General features: G+C 42.0%; 1 protein-coding gene across 1 annotated transcript in view; it reads left to right on the top strand.

The window, feature by feature from the left end:
* Positions 1-22,504, top strand: part of PTGFRN (prostaglandin F2 receptor inhibitor) — an 86,734-nt gene that overhangs the window by 27,226 nt on the left and 37,004 nt on the right. Inside the window, 3 exon segments of the mRNA XM_036768861.1 lie at positions 691-1,059; positions 2,991-3,404; positions 11,571-11,954. Coding sequence (XP_036624756.1) covers positions 691-1,059; positions 2,991-3,404; positions 11,571-11,954 — 1,167 coding nt within the window.

The raw sequence follows: 22,504 nt of genomic DNA, 5'->3' as shown, positions 1-22,504 counted from the left end.
GGAGTCTGGGAGACCTGAGTTCAATTGTGACCTCAGACACTTATCGTGTGACAAGTCACTTAACCCTGTTTGCCTCAGTTCCTCATTTGTAAAATGAGCTGGAGAAGGAAATGGCAAACCTCTCAAGGATCTTTGCCAAGAAAACCCCAAATGGGGTCACGAAGAGTTGGACACAACTGAAAATGACTGGAATGTAAAAAAAAAAATACTGGACTAAGCACTGAGGCTACAAATAGAACAGTAAGACAGCCTCTGTTCTCTAGGGGCCCCCATTTTAATGGGGAAGACAAGCCATATAGAAGGTTTCAGTTGCAAGTCAGATGGAAAGGTCTCATGGTCCTTGGGGTGCAAAGGCAAAGCAGATGGGCAGGCCTTTTCATAAATTCATTTCCACTGGTAAAAATCATATGGGTTTTTGATGTTGAATCATTGATGGCAAGAATTTCCTCTTTTGGGTCTTTAGCAGTTTTCACAGTCACACCTTCAGGAGTAGTTGCCAGGCAGTACCTCCGTGGTGTGATGGCTTTAGGCCCTGGGCAGGAAGCATCTGTGTTCCAAAGTCTCTTAGATTCAGGATCTTGGGAGGTCCTTATGTAGTGTGGAGGCATGAGAACTTCCCAGAGCCCATCTTCTCCGTCCCTGGTGTGCCTTGGTGACTGAACGTCCATCTTTCCTTCCCTCTCATTGCAGCTGTTTGCCAGGGGCGCATCGTGAAGATCCCCACTGGGGACCTTGTCCGAGTGGAGGGTACAGAGTTGGTCATCCCCTGCAACGTCAGTGACTATGACGGCCCCAGCGAGCAGAACTTTGATTGGAGCTTCTCATCTTCGGGGACCCGTTTTGTGGAGATAGTGAGCACGTGGGAGGCGGCTTTCACAGCTCAGCCATACAGGGAGCGGCTGCAGAGAGGGGAGATCCAGCTGAGACGGATCGGCAATGACGCCGTAGAACTCCACATTCAGAACCTCCAGGCTGCTGACCAAGGGCAGTACAAGTGTTCCACCCCCAGCACGGACGCCACCGTTCAGGGCAACTATGATGACACGGTGCAAGTGCGAGGTACGTCCTTCAAAGAGGGAGTCCCACTGGGAGCCTTAGGTTCTTGTTGTCTCAGTTTCCTCGCCTGTAAAATGGGGATAATAATTGCACCTACCTCTCAGGGTTATTGTGAGGATAAAAGCACTTAGCATAGTGTCCGGTACATAGTAATTGCTGTATAAAAGTTAGCTATTTATAATTATTGTTAATTATCATTATTATTATTATAGAGTGAATGTTGTTCAGTTGTGCTTGTTTATTGGCTAAGATAATGGAGTGGTTTGTCTTTTTCTTCTCCAGCTCATTTGACAGATGAGGAAACTGAGGCAAACAGAGTTAAGTGACTTGCCCAGGGTTACACAGCTAGTGAGTATCTGAGGTCAGATTTGAACTCAGAGCTTCTTGACTCTGGGCCCCGTGTTCTAGCCACTGTACCACCTAGTTGATTGTCAAATAATTATAATAATGAAAAGATAAAGGGATAGCAGCATGGCCAGTCAGTAAACATTTATTCATTGTCTACTATATGCTAGACACTGTACTAAATACTAGAGATACTAAGAAAGGCAAAAGGCAGTCCCTGCCTCACAGTCTAATGAAGGAGAAACAACAATGTACAAACAAGCTGCATACAGGATAAACTGAAGACAATGAATCGAAGGCACTAGCATTAAAGGGGGATGGGAAGGGCTCCCTGAGTAGGGAAGAAGGCTTGGAAGGTATGCATTTTAGTTCATAGGAAGAGCTGGACCAATGTCCACTGATGCCCAAGTTTCAAATTGGATGCAATTAAGTGGATTGGGTAACACGAATGGCTCAAGGCAGAGAAACCATTGCATGCTTCCACCTCTTCTGTTCCTCATGTACCCCTCCCATCTACGTGGAAAATCCCATAAGGAAGCCTTACAATAGTTTATATTCCTTGAAAAAATTATCACCAGGTGCCCAGTCGTCCAATCAGAACAGTTTTTGTGTTAGAATCGTTGCTGGAAGGGAATCTAGAAGCAATCTAGACCTCCTCCTTCCTGAACCATGGAATTCCTCCTTCCCATCCCCCCAGCCTGGAAAATGAGCTAGTACACACACACACAGAGAGAGAGAGAGAGAGAGAGAGAGAGAGAGAGAGAGAGAGAGAAAGAGAGAGAGAGAAATTGATTTTAAGACTGAAAGAATTGTAGTATTCACTATACATAAATGCATCTCAACCAATGGTCACTTAGATTAGTCAGCTAACATTTATTAAATGCCTACTGTGTGCCCTGCACTCTGCTAGGTGACAGGGGTGTAAAAAACAAAAGCCAGACAATTTCTGTCCACAGGGAGCTTCCACCCTACTGGGACAATGCCAGACTATGCAGGGGAGCAGCAAATTCTCACTGATTGACTTCAGAGCAGGTCCTCCCCACCCCCTTGGGTTTGGAGGCAGGATTAAGAGGGAGCATAATGGTAAACTCCAGATCAGGGGCTTTCCTAATCCTCTCTCCTGTTTTTATTCTACACTCTCTTTGAAAAGCCCCAAGGATGGCACTGGAGCAGAACTTAAGATTATCATCATTGCAAACTGCTAGAATTAGGGTTCCTTCTCCATCATCTGGACCACAATAGAGTAATTTTTTAAATGTGCTAATAAACTCCCACATCATAAATGGGGTATTTTTCATGGGTAGGTGGAAGGGAATGGGTACTGGGAGCATAGAGTTTGAAGCAGGGGTGGGGAACCTGTGGCCTTGAGGCCACATGTGGACTTTGGAGTATTTGATTCAGGGAAGGAGAAGAGGAAGCCATCTACACCCTGGCTGGTATTGGAGCTGTGAGCCCCATCAGTTGTGGCCCTAGGGCCAGGAGCTTCCAGCAAGGACGGAAAGGCCAAAATGCCTGGTGCTTGCAGAATTGGTCTCAAACTTTTACATAGCAGGCTGGGTGTTTCTAACAGTTTTGTTTTGTTGGAACAGTGCTTGCTGATGCCCTGCAAGTGAGCTCAAAATCCCAACCTGCGTCCTCCCTGCGCCTAAGGGACGGGGACTCATTTGAACTCCATTGCTCAGCCTCTTCTGCCTCCCTGGAACATACACACCTGTCTGTGACGTGGGAGCTTCACCGTGGCCCTGCCAGGCAGAAAATCCTCTCCTTGACACATGAGAATCGGTTCCATCCTGGCCCACAGTATGAAAGCCGTTACCAGAGTGGAGATTTGCGTCTGGATACCACCGCAGAGGATGTTTACCGATTGTTTATGTCTCGGGCACTGCCAATAGACCAGGGGACCTACAGATGTGTGGTCAGTGAGTGGATTGGAGAGAAAGGTAAATGGCAAGAAATTCAAGAGAAAAGTGTGGATGTTGCCACTGTGACAATCCAGCCAACAGGTGGGTTTCCAGCGTCTGTATATGTGTGTGTATCTTCCCTCTGGGTCAGCGATGATGTCATATCCTAGACCAGAAGACTGTCACTGCTTGTGATAAGAAGCTATTCAGGCTTTTCACTTAAAATGCAACCTCTAACAAATCCTTTAACCCCTCTGGGCTTCTTTTTGCTCAGCTGTGAAATGAGGGGATTGAAATAGGTGGCCTCTGAGGCCCCTTCTAGCTCTGCATCTGTGATCCTATGATGTTTTAAGTTGACCAGACTTGAGGAGAAGAAAGGAGGACAGAAGAGACTCAGTCTCTGAGTATGATGGAAGCTACCACCACCATACCCCTTTTTCTTTTGCCTTACTTCTTAAAGTCCCAGTAAGGCATGTGGAGCCAAGCATAGTATCATAGAATCAGGTCTGGAGCTGAAAGGGACCTCAGAGGCCATTTAGTCTAACCCCTTCATTTTTACAGATGAAGAAAGTGAGTCACAGAGAAGGGACATGATTCCCAAGGTCACACAGGTAAGTTACCATTAGAGGTGGGAACTAAGTACTCTGACCTCAGAACCAGTACTTTTTCCACTATACCATAATGTGTCCAGAATGATGGATAGTAGCCTGTTATCAAGCTCAATTTTCTTGATTAGCCCACTGGGGACCCCTGCCTTAGGGTTCCTGATTAGATCTGTCTAGCTCAGTGGTGAAAATCTTAACAGATATATGAAAGTTACGTATCTAAATGTTGCTGGACATGGTATAACTTTCTTAAGGTGCCTATGGATTATTGTATTGGTAAACACAATATTGGTTAATACAATATAATGCCTGAGTGTGATGTCAGGGAATTGTACACCAGAAGTTTCTAAATAGGTATGCTTTATTTTGTGAATGGTAAAACATGCCTCTCTGGGAAATCTCTGGTCCTATTGTCATCCTTTGTCCCATTTACTTTATGGATCAGGACCGTATAGAAGGAAGTATATATTTACAGGTGCATCAAGATGTGAATACTTATGGCTTTAGCACATGTGACTTCTTGTAAGGATTGCCTTTCAGAGCCCAGATTTTTGTCTCTCTCCTTTTGTCTGTCTCTACCTTCAAGAAGCCTTCAGTTCCCTTGAACGTGAATCTGGCACATAGCACAAACATGAGGTTCCTCCTTGTGTGAAATATACCCCAAAGGACAATAAACCTCTCAATACACGTACTCTTTCAAGAGATTTCCAGGTCTTTTAAAAATGGAATGTTATCTTAGCACATCTGGTTGAACTTCACTTGTATCTCCATGAATGTTTCTCTGATGAATTACAGAATAAAGGAATTCCAGAGATGGATAGGGCCTCACTGACGACCTATCTATTCCAAAACATACCTGAAAATAATCCTCCCTATAAAAAGCCCACAAATAGCCCTCCAGCTTCTGCTCAAAGACTTCAAGTGAGGGCAAACCCTCCATATCTCAAGGGAGTCTTTTCCACTTGAGTATCTTCCTGAATTCAAGATTACTGTCACTAGTCCAGTCCATTTTTTCTTTTCATTTTTTAATCATGTCTTTTGTTTTTACATCACTTTCATTTTTACCTATAACTTTCTCCCTTCTCATATCTAGAGAGCCACTCCCTGTAACAAAGAATAAGAAAAAATGAAAGTGGGGAAAAACCAATTTCATGCAACCAACAGTCACATCAACTGAGTCTGACAGTATGTAGGAGCTTCCACGCCCATTGGCCCCCACCTCTACAAATAGGAGAGGGAGGTACATTTTCTCATCTCTTCAACACCAGGCTTATTCTTTACAATTATCACATTGGTTCGGTCACTAATTTTTTTTTGCTATTTCTATTTCTATTGTCATTGTGCATGATTTTGTTTAATTCACTCTATATTGGTTCCTCTAAGTCTTCCCATGCTTCTCTGTGTTTCCTATATTCATCATTTCTTACAGAGCAGTGATGCTCTGTTACATTCATGTGCCACGATTTGTTTAGCTGTTTCCAAATTGATAAGGTCTTTTTCATTTAAACAGGAAATTCCTGTGATTCCTGGCTGGCTTTCCATGCCACTAACTGCATCCACTTCTATTGCTTTTACATGGTACAGTCAGTCAAAAAATTTTATTACATACCTACTATGTGTCAGGCATTGTGCTAATTGGTGGCAATGCAAATAGAAAAAGGAAAAAAAAAGATAATTCCTGTCATCAAGAAACTTACAATCTAGTGGGGGAAGACAACACACAAAAGGAATCTGAAAAGGGGGAGAGGGAAGGTACCAGGCATGGGGGCATGACGTAAAAGGCCAAAAGAGTGGACCCAAATGGGAAATGAAGTGACAGCTGGCCTAGGCATCCACCTTAAATGAAGGTTCTGGCAGGAACTCTTCACTCTGCCCTCCAATGGTAGAGACATAACTTGCTTTACTTATTTTAATGCTATTGAAGTAAATGCAGCATGATGTAGTGGATAGCATGTTGGTCTTAGAGTCACGAAGACACGAATTCAAATCCTGATTCTGACTCCAGCTGAGTTCGTAACCCCGGGCAAGTCACCTAACATTTGTCTTAAGCAACTCCTTAGAGCTTATGTACTAATTTATAGGTAGATGGATAGTGATCTGCTTTAGTGGAAGAATTTTCCACATTGGGAGTTCCCTATCTTTCACATTTGTTCTAATGCTCTATTTGTTCGAATGCTCTTTCAAGTCCTGTGTTAATTCTTTTCTCTGCCATTTGCATTTCTACTCACACGGCAGTTTGTGTCTCTTGGTCTGGTACTTAGCACAGTGTCATGCCATCAAGAAGGCTTAGCTTTACTAAAGGCTTTCAATAGTAATGATCATCATGGGCTCACTGAATTCATTCCTTTCTATGTCTGTACCCTGACTTCTACATTTCATTCTCTCCAAGGCTGTTTGGACTCCAATGAATCTGACTGTCCCAGTAACCTCTCACATTACATGGACTTGCCCAAGCCTGTCTTAGGTTCCTACAGATGAGCCTTCCTGATCCAAGTGGGAGCTCCTCAGGCCAAGAATTATTTCTTTACCTTCTTACACAGCCTATAATGATGTTTAATATGAGCCTTTACACAGAGTGGTCTCTTATTTCAAGATGGCAGATCCGCCCTGTGGCATATAGCTAGCTAGCTCAATGCTACAGACTTATGTAGTACACTTTGCCACCCATGACAACTTTAAATATTTTTTTAAAATGAGGATGGGCTGAGTCAGACTCAGTTTTCTTTTCACAAGCGTGAGGGCCATGTTGTTCGGACTCAGAGAGTAGAGGCTTGAAAATACTACCAATCAATCATTAATTGTATGCCAGGCCATGTGCTTGGTGTTGGGGATACAGATACCAAGAGTGAAATTATCCCAACTCTCAAGGAGCCTACACTCTAATGAGGAATTAGTGGGCGTGGCAGGGAATTGGACTAGATGACCTCTAAGGCCTTTCCAAATATCAAATTCCATTATTCTAAGACATTTCCTTTGGAGGCAGAATTATACTAACATGGGGCAAGGGTATGTATGCTGGAGCCAACTCATACTTGCTCATAGTACCAACTGTGAAATTTTCAGTATGAGCATTTACACCTTAGAAATCAGCAAATGCTATAAATCAGGGTTTGATTTATTGTTTTGTTGATTACGTAGAATTAAAGTGATGGAGAAAATACTAATAATAAAGATTAAATTTAAAAGTGTTCATAGATTGTAGATTTAGAACAGGAAGACACCTCAGGGACCATCTAGTTCAACCCTTCCATTTTACAGATGAAGAAACTGAAGCTCGGAGAAGTTGGTCATCCAAGCAGGAAGTGACAGTGGCTAATTTGAACCCATATCTACTCATTCCAGATCCAGCATTCCCTCTACAGTGTCTTTCCACACTATAGCCATTGGATTTAAGGAGCAGATGCAGGTGGCTTTCAAATATAACCCTCCACCTAATTCTAAGCTGAAGTCTTTTTGAAAGGGAAAAAGATGGTGATTGACATGTGCGGTCAAAGATGCTGATGTTATCTTAGATTGCATTAATGGAGGTATTGTGCCTAGAACTAAAGAGGTGATAGTTTAGTTGTACCCTGCTCTGGGCAGAACACAAATGAATTATTGAGTTCATCTCTGGGCACCACAGTTTAGGAGGAAGCTGGAGGTTTTCCATGAGGGCAAATAGGGCAATGAGGGGTCTAAATACCATTCCTCTCTGGTAGGCCAGCTGAAAGAGCTGGGAATGCTTATCCTCGAGAAGGGAAGACTCAGGGGACACATAATAGTTGTCTTTATTTGCAAGGAAGAGGGATTAGTCATCTTCTGTTTGATCCCAGAGGATAGAACTGGTAGCAACTGGTAAGATCAGCATAGACACAGACTTTGGCTGGAGGTAATCTTTTCCTAACAGAGCTATGTAAAAATGGCATGGGCTGCCTTAGGAGGTAGAAAGTTCCCCATCCCTGGAGGTCTTTGTGCAAAAGCTGGATAAGTTTTTGTCTAGGACGGTGGGAGAGAGGATTCCTACCCAGGTGACCCCTGATATCCCTTACAACTGAAATAAGTACATTGAAAAATATAAATTATAGGCCACACTTAGGTTTTGTAAGAGTTAAGGTGGTGGGTAAAGTGTGCCCCATAGTTGAACCAACATGATAGGCTAGGGAAGGTCTTTAAACTGTCAGTGACAGTACTACTTCCTTTATTCATGATCTTCTTAGTAGTTACCATGTTATCTGTGGATTGACTTTCTATATAAACCTGTGCCATCTTCTTTTTCAAATAGATCAGTCCCCTCCCATATTCTCCAGCAGATTACTCCCAACCTCCCTGCCTTCAATTCTCTCCTCCCTCCAATCCACCTTCCACTCATGGTCAAAGTCATTTTCCTAACGTGCAAATCTGACCATGTCCTCCCCTGTTCAGTAAACTCCAGTGTTTCCCACTTTTGCCTCTAGGATCAAAGTCCTCTGGCATTTAAAGCCCTTCACAACCTGACCTTTTCCTACCTTTCTAGTCTTCATCTCTACTTCCCTTCATGTACTTTTCTACTTGTTGTCGTTCATTCGTCTCAGTCATGTCCAATTCTTCATGACCCCATTTGGGATTTTTTTTTTGGCAAAGATACTGAAGTGATTTGCCATTTCCTTCTCCAGCTTATTTTATAGATGAGGAAACTGAGGCAAACAGGATTAAGTGACTTGCCCAGGATCACACAGCTAGTAAGTGTCTGGGGCCAGATTTGAACTCAGGAAGATGAGTCAGTCCCTGCGCTCTATGCACTATGGTACCACCTAACTGCCCTTCTTGTACTCTACAATCCATCAACAGTGGCCTTGCTGTTCTTCCCACAAAACAGTTCATTTCCTGACTCTATGACCTTGCACTGCAGTCTGCCGTGTTTGGAAAGCTCTCCTTCTTAACCTCCACCAACTGGCTTTCTTTGCTTTCTTCTAGAATCGACTGAAATCCCACTTTTGACAAGAGGCCTTTCTTGGCCCCCTTATTGCTCATGCTTTCCCTCCGAGACTGCCTCCACTTACACTTTATATATCTTGTGTGTATGTAGTTGTTTGCACATTGTCTCCTCCATTAGAATGTGAGCTGCTTGAGGTAGGAACCATGTTTTTGGCTTTCTTTTTATCCCCAGTGCTTAGCAGAGTGCCTGGTACATTGGAGGCACCTGATAAATGCTTGTTGACTGACTGATAATATTATCTCTACCCCATTGTTAATCTTCAGTTTTTCCCAATCTACCAATTCTTTCCATGCTGTGTACAAACACACTCAAGTCTCTTCCATGCTTTTTCTAAAAGAGGGTAGGTTCTCTCTAAGTCCTTGCCACCCTCAAATTCTCCCCTCCATCAAAGACTCTATGCCCAGAGCAAGGAATGGCCATATGTTCCCCATCTGTTGGTAGGTAGTGATCTTGCTCTGTGGCCTGTTTACAGAAGAGAAAAGTCAAAAAGAAGCAGAAGTCACTGTGTGCTTGAAGAACAACGTAAATACAGGTTTATGTCTTACAGCTAAAAGAAATCATAATTGTGATTTTAAAGCTGTAGCACCCTAAGTTTTCCTACTCACTGATATGAGCTATGGCAGAAGATTGAATTTTCTATTGAATTAATAAAAGTGTCACAAGAGTACTAGGACTTTTGCCTTCAAAATTTACTAAGTGTGATGTGCAAGGCAGTGTGGTAGGTGCTGGGGGTGCGAGGATGTGTGTGGGTTCTAGGAAGACCTCACCGTTTCATAGAGAAGGCTACAACATGTACACAAATAAGTCTGAGACACAGTAGAATGGGATGGGGTTAAAGGAGGGCCTGGCAAGGTGCCATAAGAAATGTGCACGTGCTTGTCTGAACCAAGACCCTCCCTGCCACATTCCACAAGGCCCTGCCTTCCTGTGCTCCCTGTCATAGTCTGTCTTTGGTGGCAAGAAATCATTAGATGATTAGAGGCAGCAAGGTGGTGCCATAGTGCAAAGTGCTGGGTTTGGAGTCAGGAAGACCTGAGTTCAAATCCAGCCTCAGACGCTTACCAGCTGTGTGATCCTGGGCAAGTCACTTAACCATGTTTGCCTCAGTTCTTCATCTATAAAGTGAGAGTAATAATAGCAAATACCCACCTCCCTGAGCTGATATGAGGACCAAATGAGGTAATATTCATGAAAACATTTAGTTTTGATTTCAGCCTGGCATCTAGTAAGCACTATATAAATGCCCATTCCCTTCCAGGATGGATGAGGGAGGGTATAACCATAACATGAGTTAGGAAAAACTGGAGATTTTTATCTCTTTCAACTTTTAAGGCTGCTTTAATCTTCATTTAAGCCTTTTAGATGGTGTAAGAGAGAAGGTACATACACACACATATACACATGGACACATGTATGTGCAATTATATACACCATGTGCATACACACACACACACACATATATGTATATGTGTTTTATTTCTATCCAGAAATGGGAACTAGCCCTATGGCATTCCCTTTCTCTAACACTTAAGGCTTGTTTCTCATTCTCTCTTACCTAAATAGACTTTGAAACTGGCCTGAAAATCTTGTTTGAAATGTATTTCAGGTTTTGTTTAGATTCAGATGAAAGTCGTTCACTCGGGCAGGCCTGAGCTTTTTGGGTTAGGATTCCTTCCCTCCCTCAGCTGGGCACCAACCTCACTTTGTCCTACTCATTGGGTACAGCTGTTGCTGCTGAATAACTCTTGCCAGAGAACCATAGGGATACGCTGAGCCATTAACCTCTCGGGAACAGTTAGTTATTTCTCATCTGTGTAATTGTTTCCAGATCATCATCAGTAGGCTGAGTGTTGTTGTACTGAGATTACAGATGTTCAACTTCTTTTAAAAAAAGATAGACTAAAGTATCAGTAAGTGGAAAGCTTTGGAAGCAAAGAGTGGAAACTCCATCTGTGAGGCTGCCGTTGGATAACACAAGATACCTCAAATATTATATCCAAATATAGTCAACTCTTGATGAACCACACTAATGAAGTGGGGTGGATTTAAGTTATAAAAATTATATATCTAGAACTTTATCATCTGGTTTTATATTTCATTGGTATGTGGGTATGTCTAATGTTTTTGGAACTGACCCTGTTATGAAGTCACACCGTTGAAGACTTATAAGGAAAGTCATCTGGCTTCTCACCATTTTGGCCCCTTTGCTCCGAATTCTTCCTTTCTCTGTGCTGGAGAGAGCATCACTGCTCAGACTAACGTACAGTCCCAGCTGATCCTGGGTTGTCCTTTGTCTCTAAAATTGCCAAAGTTATAGTCCACACTTTCCCTGGGTTGGAGGAGGTAATTTAATCTTTTTTTTAAAGGTTTGTTTTTTTTTTTTATACTAAGCCTCATAAAGGAGTAAAAGAGAACATAATACATTTTATCCAACAGATATTTTGGGGTACCTGTGAAGTCTCTCCTTAATTTTGTTAAGAAAAGTCTAAAAATTTTATTGTTTGTCTTCTCAAGGGGTAAGGGAGAGGAGGGAGGGAGAGAATTTGGCACTCTTGTTTTTTAAAAAATGAATGTTAAAAATCTTTTTTACATATAATTAGGAAATATTTAATGAAATAAATATATTTTAAAAAATCTAAAAATAAATTAATCTGAGGTTTGAATAATCTGATTTATCAGGATTTCTCAATATTGTTTTTAATTTTTAAGCCTTAAGAGCAACTGTCACCAAGAATAATGTGTCTGTGACTGAAGGAAAAGACCTGGACCTTACCTGCAGCATCGCAACTGATCAGAAGGATGATATCCAGGCTGAGGTCACATGGTACTTTAGCAAGGCACCTGACAGTTCTTTGCCTAATGCACACATTTTGGCAAGCATGGACCACAATTCCGTGGTGCACAGCCCATTGACAGTTACCTTAAATCGTGTGGATATGCACTCATACCGTCTGCTAGTACGAGATGCTAACAAAGAAAACTCTGGCTACTATTTCTGCCATGTGGCTCTCTGGGCACCTAGGCATAACAGGACCTGGCAGAAGGTGGCTGAGAAGATGTCTGAACCAGCTGGAGTGGAGGTCACCTTGCCGGGTAAGTGATTTGGTTATCAATAGAATTCATGAAAAGGGCTTTTCTCCTCCTCAGGCATAATCGTTCCCATGGGCATATTAAGGGGATCTGCTTTATTTTGGCTTCCCACACATCAGCAGAAATGAACTTTTGACCAGGTATGTCCTCAGCCAGGGATGAAACCAAACTGACTGAGCCTGAATCTAGAAAGCAAGGGAAGTGTTTAGATAATGTTGCCTCAGTCTCAATGAATTCATTGGAGGGAATTTAATCTCCTTTTGTTGCTCAGATTTATAGCATCAGGGTGTTCCTGAATGGCTCTTTGAAATGAATCCTCATCAGAGAAAGGATGGCGTATCATTCTTTCTTCCCTTATCCTGCAACTCCTAGGAGCTGGAGCAGGGACTCTGAGTTTATCTTGGTGCTTTTCCAAAAGCCCAAAGCAGAGAGAAAAAAACATGAGAGGATTTCCTCACTTAAGAGGGACCGGATTTTCCTTTGAGTCCCCCCAGAATCTAGAGATATTTTATTCTTCGATGTCAGGTTTGGGAGCCCAGGTACTTTGTCAGAGTATTTTAGCGACCTTGGCTGGTCCAGCTAAAACTAGACAAGGATGATCCAAGGATTGCTTCCAGAAGTGTTCATCTCTCTATGTGGTGGAGAAGGAAGAGCACTGGGGCCAGAATGCACAGACTGAGATTCACATCTTAGCCCGTGTAACCCTCAGCTCACCCTCAGCCAGTCTCCCACTTCCATTTCCTCAAATGTAAAACGAGAGATAACAAAGCTTTCTTTCCATTTTCTCATCTGCAAAATGGGGAGAACCATACTTGCGTTACTTAGATACATGGAGACTCTGAGGGAAGTGTTTTGCAAACTTTAAAGTGCTTTAGAAATTTGAATTGTCAGCTCTCATGTCACAACTTTTAAAAAAATGATTATTGATATCTTTTACATCACTTTTATTTCCCAACATACACCCTACCCAGAGTCATCCCTTATAACTAAGAATAAAAAAGGGGTAAGGGCTGAGGGAAGGGTGAGAACCAGTTTGATCTAAACAAGCCAAATCCAACATTATATGCATTATTTCACACCCATAGTCCCCTACCTCTTAACTTTTCATGTACACTGAAGAAGATTAAGCCTTATTCTCCTTTCTTCTCCCCTTAGTTTCCTTCCTTCCTCACAGCTCTACCCCCAAACTAGTCTTTAGGCTGAAATAACCCCAAATTCTTGAACACTCCCTCTTAAATTCTCTTTTCATTGTTATTCCAAGTGAAACTAGCCAGGCTGAATGAAGTGGGCATTGAAAGAGGTCGGCTTGCCCTTTTTCTTTTCCTCCTTCTCCTCCCCTCAAACTGAAGGGGAGGGTATTCCAACGAAGGGGAGACAATACAGACAATTCCCTTCATGCTTCAGATTCAGGACTTCTGCTTGGCCAATACATATTGGTCTTTTTTTTAAAAAAGCCTGATAGAGAGATATTAGACGTGCCCTTTTTGCACTATAATTTTGAAGAGAGCAGCCTACCGCAGTGCAAAGAGTACTGGACCTAATGTGAAGAAAGAACTGGATTAAAAATCCCCACTGCAACATTAACTTGGTGGTATGGCTAAGTCACTTCATTTTTTTGAGCCTCTGTTTCCTTATCTGTAAAAGTGAGGATAACAGTGCCTTTACAACCCACTTTTCAAGGTGCTTGTAAGGAAGGGCTTTATAAGCCTTAAAGCTCTATACAAATGTGGGTGGTTGTCATTAAGCAAGAAACTCACATTCCACTGCTTTAAGCCTGTGATATCACCAATACTTTGATGATCAGGATTGCCTTTCCTCTGCCTGGTATAAACCCCAGGGCCCAGGGCCCATGTGGGCACAAGCAAAGGGAATTCAGGGTCATCAGAGATAATGCCCATTGAGATCCTTTGGCTTCTCTGAAGTTGGTTTTGTCCCTTATTTATTTACTTGCTGTTTGATCTTGGACAAGTCATGTAACCTGTCAGAACCTGTTTCCTCATCTGTAAAACTCAAATAAAAGTCCTTGTATTGCGTACCTAAGTAGTATCATGAGGAAAAGGAGATAACAGAATGCAGAGCACATGGCAGACTTTGATGTGCTATGTCAATGCCAGTGATTATCATTATTACTAATTAAACCTACTTAACTTTTCCTCAGCTGCGTGATTGTTTTCTAACCAGAAGTATCAACTGTTGTCAGTTCATAGCAGTTCGGACCCCTTTGCCTATTTCTGTGCCTCCTATACTGAACATTTTTGTCCCATGGGCCTGCCTTCCCTGGCTGGGGTGGGGAATCCATTGCTTTATTTTGCAAGCTAAGGAGTGTTCATAGGATCACAGATCTAGAGCGGAAAGCAACCTCAGAGGTCAAAGAGTGCAACACCCACACTTTACAGTTGAGGAAACAGGCCTAGAGAGGTTTGGTGAACGATCGGTACATGACAAATAGATGTCTAAGGTGGGATTTCAACCTGGGTCTTTCTGCGAGTGCAGTGTCCTGTCCATTAGGTCATGCTCTTTCCGTGTTTTAACGTAACTACAGAGAGGCAGAGGAAAGAAAAGGTAGGTAAGAGAGAATTGTGCCCTGAATGCCTCTCCCTCCTCAAGTCATCTTCAGCCTATGTGGTGTGTGTTTGTTGTTCCTTTGTTTTCAGCTGTGTCTGATTCTTTGTGACTCCATTTGGGGTTTTCTTGGCAAAAATACTGGAATAGTTTGCCATCTCCTCCCCAAGCTCGTTTTTACAGATGAGGAAACTGAGGCAAACAGGGTTAAGTGACTTGCCCAGGGTCACACAGCTAGTAAGTGTATGAGCCCAGATTTGAACTAAAGAAGATGAGTCTTCTTGACTCCAGGCCTGGCACTCTATCCATCATGTGCCACATAGTCACCCTCTTTAGCAGGGCAGTCCTTCAATGTCTCATGAAACAAAGTTTATCTGGGAGCCTTTTTTCCTGCCATCCAAACCATGTGTCAACATACAGGGAGGTACTGAACTGGAACAATGCTGGCCCAACCAGAACTCTCCTTAGCAACTCTTCAAAATAAAACAGATGTTGTCAGCACCAAAGGATGATTTTTCATCTCTTGAGCTGAATTTGTTCCACAGCTCTGATCCCTGGGCATGTTGTGTGTATGATGCCGTCAAATCCCAAACACTGAGTAACCCCCACTCCCAAGTTCTGAATCACTGCCTGAGCAGCGTTTTTAAGTGGGCTGCCTGCTCTCCAGTTTGGGAGCCTTTGAAGGCCCGATGCATTGATCTCAGCACATGGGGGCTGCGGGGCTGTCAGATTACAGGAAGAGCTCTTGGGGGAGGCGTCGAGATTCTCTTTCGTGGAAGGGAGTGATTAGGATTTGTGCTTTCCAGAGAGTGAAAAGGAGGAAAAAGACAGAGGAGGAGGTAGCGTTGCTAATAGGGTGCAGCTACATGCCTGAGGCTTTTGTCTTGCATAGAGTGTGTGTGTGTGTGTGTGTGTGTGTGTGTGTGTGTGTGTGTATGTGGTCTGGAAGGGGCAAGTGGCAGAATATTACTATCTGTAAAAACATTAATAAGATGATTAATTTGATCATTTGTACATGTGTGCTGTGTGTATAGATTATGTGCAAGTATGTGTGTATATATGTATATGCATGCACGCACACTCATGTAATCCAGATATATGTAATATACACATGTGCATATATTATATGTCCATAGGTGATAATACATAAGAATCATTATCCATACACATACATATGTATATATACATATATGTATATGCACATATAAACATACATCCAGATATACAGACACATATATACACATATACATCCAGATAGATATATCCACAGATACTAATAGATTATATATGTATTATATATAATATATAATAAATATACACATGTATAGTATGTACATACACATGTATATATGTGCGCATGTATATATGCATATATGCATACTAATTTACATCCAGATATACATATATACCCAGATATATTCATAGATAATAAACATATATGCATACATATACTTGTATATACGTACACATGTGTATATCTTTGTGCACATATGCACACACTCATATATCTAGATACACATACATACGTATACATACAGATATATCCACACATGCTAATAGATAATAAACATATACATATACATTATATATAAAATGTTACATGTATATGCATATATATACACACACATACGTAATCCAGGTATACATACAAACATACACATATGTATGCATATATGTATATATGTATATGTATACACACATATACATGAAGATAGACATCCATAGATACTAATAGATAACTATATATTCATACATATATGTGGATATATACATACTTAGACATCCAAATATACGTACATACATATATATTAAAATATATATCCTTAGTTGCTAAGAGATAACAAACATTATATATATGTGTATATATATATATACACACATACATGCATATACATGTATGCATGTATATATTTATTATCTCTTAGCATCTGTGGATGTAAATCTAGGGTAGGGGAGCAGATCTATGATTTCCTTCACTGAATGAATTCCTTATATGAGTTCCCAGGTATAGGGAACTCCCAGGGAGAAAACTCACTCCCAATGCAGATTTTCCTTGCTCAACAGCTGCCATCTTACAGAGTTGCCCAGGTCATTAAAAGATGAAGTGACTTGTCCAGAATAACTCAGTCATTATATGTCAGAGACAGGTCTTCCTGACCCTAAAGACAACTCTGCTTTTCATGGGTCAGATGAGTTTTATCGTTGTTGTTGAGTCATTTCAATTGGGTCTGACTCTGTGACCCCATTTGGGGTTTTCTTGGCAAAGATAATGGAGTAGTTTTCCATTTCCTTCTCCAGCTCATTTTATAGTTGAGAAAACTGAGGCAAACAGGGTTAAGTGACTTGCCCAGGGTCATGCAGCTAGTAAGTATCTGAGGCTAGATTTGAACTCTGGTCTTCCTGACTCCAGGCCCGGTGCTCTGTCCACTGTGCCATTAATTTAATGAGTTACTATATGTAAAACACTTTATAAATCTTAAAGCTATGTATAAATGTTACTCATTATATGAATGCATACCATATATAGGCATGCATGTACACTGTCATGTACTTTCTATATATGGAAATGTCATGTTGAAGTGGTGAAAAAAACCACTGGATTTGGAGCAAAAAGGACCTGCTTTCAAATTCTTCCAGTGCTGTTTGTGGCCTGTGTGACCTTGGGCAAATCACTTCATCTCTCAGGCCTTGACTTCCTTATCAGTAAAGTGTGGGGGTTGGGTTAGATGACCTCTCAGGTCATTCTCTAAAGCCACCTCTAAAGCCTACAAATAAACACACACACACACACCCTAATATCAGAGCAATGGTTATGTTAGGAATAAAACGTGTGCATAGAGTCACCAAGCAGCGCTGATTTTCCTCTCCTAGAATATTCACAGATATTCACAATGAGCAAACCCATAGGGAGCACAAAGGATGGAAGAAGGTGCTGCTGCTGCTGTAACAGCCGTTCCCTCCTACTTTTTCTTCCAAAGGCTTCTTCTTCCCCACCCCCGCGTCCACCACACACTGCAGCTGCTTGTACGGCTGGCCGAGGTAGGAAGGCCAGAGCCCTCGGGGCTTTGCCAGTCTGCTCCCCTTCCCAGAAACCCTTGGGCCTGGTCTGCTGATATCGGGACATCTGGAATATTTTCATAACCATAATGTTATAATATAGACCCAATACCGCTTGGGATAATTGAAAGGTGACTCAGAAATACATAAAGATCATGCCCTTCAGAAGAGAAGGTAAGGAAAGTGACTAGAAAGAGATGATCCTGAAACACTTTCTGCAGCCCCTTTCCCAGTTGTGGAGACCCACTGAGTCAGAGAGCATCCAAGGCAGCCAAGTAGCCTTGCATGCCATCCCTACACTAAGACCAGCTTTCTGAACAGTTCCATCATCTTTTTAGTACCTTTGTACTTTCAGGAATCCAGGTGCCTCCCATTCCCCTGCCTATGCAGCTCACCATCCACACTGGCCCTCTCCATTTACAAAACACCAATAAACTATTTTTAAAAAAATCATTTCAGGGCCTCAGTCTTGCCTGGACTAAGTAAAATATTCTTTTGCTAGCTAACTGTAGAGCTCACTGAGAAAAAGCCAAGAGTTTTATTACCGTCTTCCTATCCTCTGGGTTATCTCTCGTGATGAGTATAGACAAGGGTGGTGTTCAGAATAAGTGATATTCTCACCAAAGAGATTTCATGAGAAAGTGGATCCATCCCGAAGACACGATAGGACAATTTCAGGATTTTGTACAAATTCCCGAATCAAGGATACCTTGAGGTAAATTTGTGACTGGCTTTCCCGTCGGCGGCTAAATGCCACAGGTACGGGTGATCATGAGGGCTTGCTTTTATAGAGCAATTTAGAAAGCGTTCTCCTTCCAGGAGTCTCATGAGGTTGGTGGTGTGATGAGGAAATTCTGCGGCTCAGGTTAGGCGATTCTTGAAGTCACACAAATAGAGTGTAGCTGAGTTGAGACTTGAGCCCCCAGGTCTGATGTTTCAGTAAACTATGGATTAAGTCCTACCCAAATTGCTCAAGCAGGAATTCTTGAGATAGTGAGGGATGAGTCTTCTTCCTTCCCACTGCATCAGCTAAGGTTTCAGGTAAAATAAAACCCAAGTTTCCAAACCAGCAAGGAAATATACTTGTAGTCACTATGTTTGTGATAAATAGATCACAGTTAGGGTTCTAAGTGATCCTGAGGAGACTGAGGGCGGTAGGGAGGGACATTGGGGTTCCCTGAGTACTCCTCTAACCCTGCCCTGCTTTTTCACCAAGTATAGACTTGTATAGATCTAGGTAACTGTGAGTCCAAGTTCCAACTAAAAGGGATTAGGGAGTGGGCTTTGATGTGCAGGCAAGCCTAGCTCAGTCTCCCTGTAGCCTCTAGGGACAAGATATAAGCTTTCCTCTCCTCTCCTGATCCTTCTCTATTCCTCCCCAAATATCCTTACATCATCTCTCCTAGAGGTCCAGCCTTGGTTGTTGGTTACTTTCATTATACAGTCACCCCTGTCCCAATCCCTGGTTAGAATTAGCTTCACCTCTGGGTCCATGCCTAGGTGCTGCTCAGCTTTATCCTTGGCAGGAGCCACAATTCTTCTAAATTATTGCCACTTTCCATTTTCTAGTCCAACCCAAATAATTAGTCATCCATTCTTTGAAGGCAGTCACATTTTCTACCAAGCAAGGGTTAGGAAGAAAATGATATAACGGCACTGCTTCCCTTAAAGCATCCCACTCCTTTTAATTCCAATGTCCTCCCTCTGTTAATTATTTCCTATTTTTCCTATATGTAACCTGCTTTGTGTATATGTTTGCGTGTTGTCTCCCCCATTAGACTGTAGGCTCCTTGAGGAAAGGGACTGTATTTTGCTTCTTTTTGTATCCTTGGTGCTTGGCACAGTGCCTGGCATACAGTAGGCACTTAATAAGTGCTTGTGGATTGACTAGGTAGATAGACTTGATGCCCTTGGAGCCAGTCCTTGCCAGGCCCCCCCATCCCTCTAGCCCTTAGCCTTCATAACAGTTAGTATTCTGAAGGGTGAAAAACCTCTTGGCAGAAAGCTGCTTTGACTTTTGATTCAACAATTCATTTTGCAGCAAAGAAGGCAGGTTACAGTGCTTTCCTGACAAGTCTACAAATAACTATACATGCTTTATTTTGAAAAAGGCAAAGAAGCAAAATGACCTCAAGGACTTTTCTCAGAAAGCAAGGTCTGGGGGCAGTGCTGGGTCGGGATTCCTCCATCCCTTTGTCTCGTACCACATCCAGCAGCATCTCCTGCCATATCATCGCCATAGCCAACAAGTACTTACTGGGCATCATCAACCAAAATTATGTTTAGCCTCTCATTGAAGAAGGCAAAGAAGGGCCTCGTACAGTTTAAAATGAAGAGCTCTACCACAGAACTTAAAAATAAAAGGCTGACTCTCAGCTATCCAGAAACTAATTCTATAATATTAATAGCTGGTAGTTACTTATCCCTTTAAAGTTTGCAAAGCACCTCTATGGTCTTTTCTGAGCCTCACAACGATGAGGTAAATAGTACAGTTATTACCAAACTCAGATCATGATCGTTATATTAGGCCCACATTTATATAGCACATGAAGGTTTGTTACCATTAACCTCACAGTAACCCTGCGAGCTAGGTGCTACTAGGTTGGTTGGTTATTGTCCTTCATTCTTGAAGAGGACCAAAATGACACCACCATGCTAGAGTTAAGTTTCAGTGTGTCCAACTGTGGCTGATCAGACAGACCAATGCAAGCTTGGAATGCTCTACCACGGATCGGGCGCAAATAGTTCTTGTGAACATTTGGGGTGGATTCTCTAAATTTGCGCATCCTGTGTATCCTTTGAGCTGTTTCAATGTCGCTTTGCTTAGCACAGCACCTTCTCTGACGTGGGCACACCGTGCTGAGTGGTCCTATGCCAGTGTCTCCTATGTCACACAATCAATTCAAAAATTCTTAAGACAGACCTTGAGAGTGTCCTTGTATTGCTTCTTCTGACCACCATGTGAATGCTTGCCCTGTGTGAGTTCTTCATAAAATAGTGCAACTGGGTGGAGCTATAGTGGATAGAGCCCTGAGCGTGGAGTCTTCTTCCTGAGTTCAAATCTGGCCTCAGACACTTACTAGCTTTGTGACCCTGGGCAAATCACGTAACCCTGTTGACCTCAGTTCCTTACCTGTAAAATGAGCTGTAAAAGGAAACCACTCCAATATCTTTGCAAAGAAAACTCCAAATGAGGTCATGAAGAGTCATACACAACTGAACAGTGACAGAGCAACTAAAGCCCTGTGAAATAAAGGTTCTTATCATCCCTACTTTATGTATGATGAAACTGAGGCTATGAGAGGTTAGTGTTTAGTACAGATAGAAAACCAGAAGGGATCTCAAGGGCCATCTAGATCTTTCCCCTCATTTTATAATTGAGTTACTTTCTCATGGTCACAGAGGTAGTAATATCTGAGAATAGATTGAAACCTCCATCTTTTTGACTTGAGGGCCAGTACCCTGAGCTATATTGTCTTCCATTCAGAAAGGATTTATCCAGCCAATATTTTATGGCTTATGTAAGAAAAATGGCGGAATTTATGCTTATTTTTCCTAATATCTAAATTGTATGACAGTGAAGTCCTGATCCGTGTTGGGAGGGAGGGGAAGGAAAATCCTGAAATTAGACCAACGGTTAATGGGGTAACCATCATGGGAGTAAGGCTAGGCATGATAAATTTAAACATTATAATAAAATTTCCCTCTTTCCCTTTTGTGTTTAAAGCACATTGGAATAAGCATTACATCTTTGATGCTATTTCTGCCACAGGTCTCCATCATATTTGGCGTCAAATACACCTTTACAGAATTTGAACAATGTATTTTGCCAATAGAAGACAGAGGAAACAGATTCAGAAATGACCACACAAACAGAAAATATGAAAATATTCAGTAATTTTACCCATGAACCATGTAAAACCTAAATTTGTTTGCAAACTACCTGCTTCAAAATAGTTTAAAAATTCCTGCAGTGAAGGCCAGAGCGCCATTCCTATCTCATGTATCCCTTAACTCATCTCTCCCATCTATTTCTTTACTCCTGCATTCTTTTCCTCGGGGGCTCCCATTTCTGCCTGCAACCAGTATCCCAGGCCACACCCATATTTGGAACAACTCTTTTTTCTCCCTTTATTCAGACAGCTTTTGAAATTAGTTTTCTGCTTTATTTTTAATTTTTTATTAGATCTGTGATTTCAACAGCATTAGGAATTTCTTTTCTTTTTTCTTTCTTTTTTTTTTTTGAGGCAGTTGGGGTTAAGTGACTTGCGCAGGGTCACACAGCTTGTAAGTGTCTGAGGCTAAATTTGAACTCAGGTCCTCCTGATTCCAGGGCCAGTGCTTTATCCACAGCACTGCCTAGCTGACCCTGGCATTGGGAATTTCTGGTGAGAAACTTCTTTGCCCATGCAGATCTTTTCTGTAACTTATAATCTTAAAGAACTGCTTGGGGCATAGAAAGATAAAGCAACATACCCAGGGTCACCCAGCCAGGATGTGTCAGAGGGAGGATTTGAGGTAGGGTCTTCCTGATTCCGAGGCCGGCTCTCGCTATCCATTGTACTACCCTTCCTCCAGCTGAGATCTTAATTGTTCCAGACTCATCTCTAATTATTCCAACTGACTTCGATCCCTTCCCTGAATACTTTCTCAATCTTTGTACTGACCAATCTATCATGTAAATAGTATCAAAAGGATCATAGATCTGAAGCTAGAAGATACATTAGAGACCATCTAGTCCAGCCCCTTCATTTTACAGGTCAGGAAACTAACTGACCAGGGTCATCATGCATATAGTAAACATCAAAGGAGCAGGATTTGAACTCTGGACCTCTGACTCCAGAACTCATCTTTTTCCCTCTGGACTTAGCTGATACCTTGTTGTATACTATCATTTTGAAATGATGGTTTCATATCTGTAATAAGCCTGTCTC

This window comes from Trichosurus vulpecula, chromosome 7, assembly GCF_011100635.1.
Source record: "Trichosurus vulpecula isolate mTriVul1 chromosome 7, mTriVul1.pri, whole genome shotgun sequence".
Classification (NCBI taxonomy): domain Eukaryota; kingdom Metazoa; phylum Chordata; class Mammalia; order Diprotodontia; family Phalangeridae; genus Trichosurus; species Trichosurus vulpecula.
The sequence above is the reverse complement of the archived record's forward strand: the minus strand, read 5'-3'. Positions and strand labels throughout refer to the sequence as shown.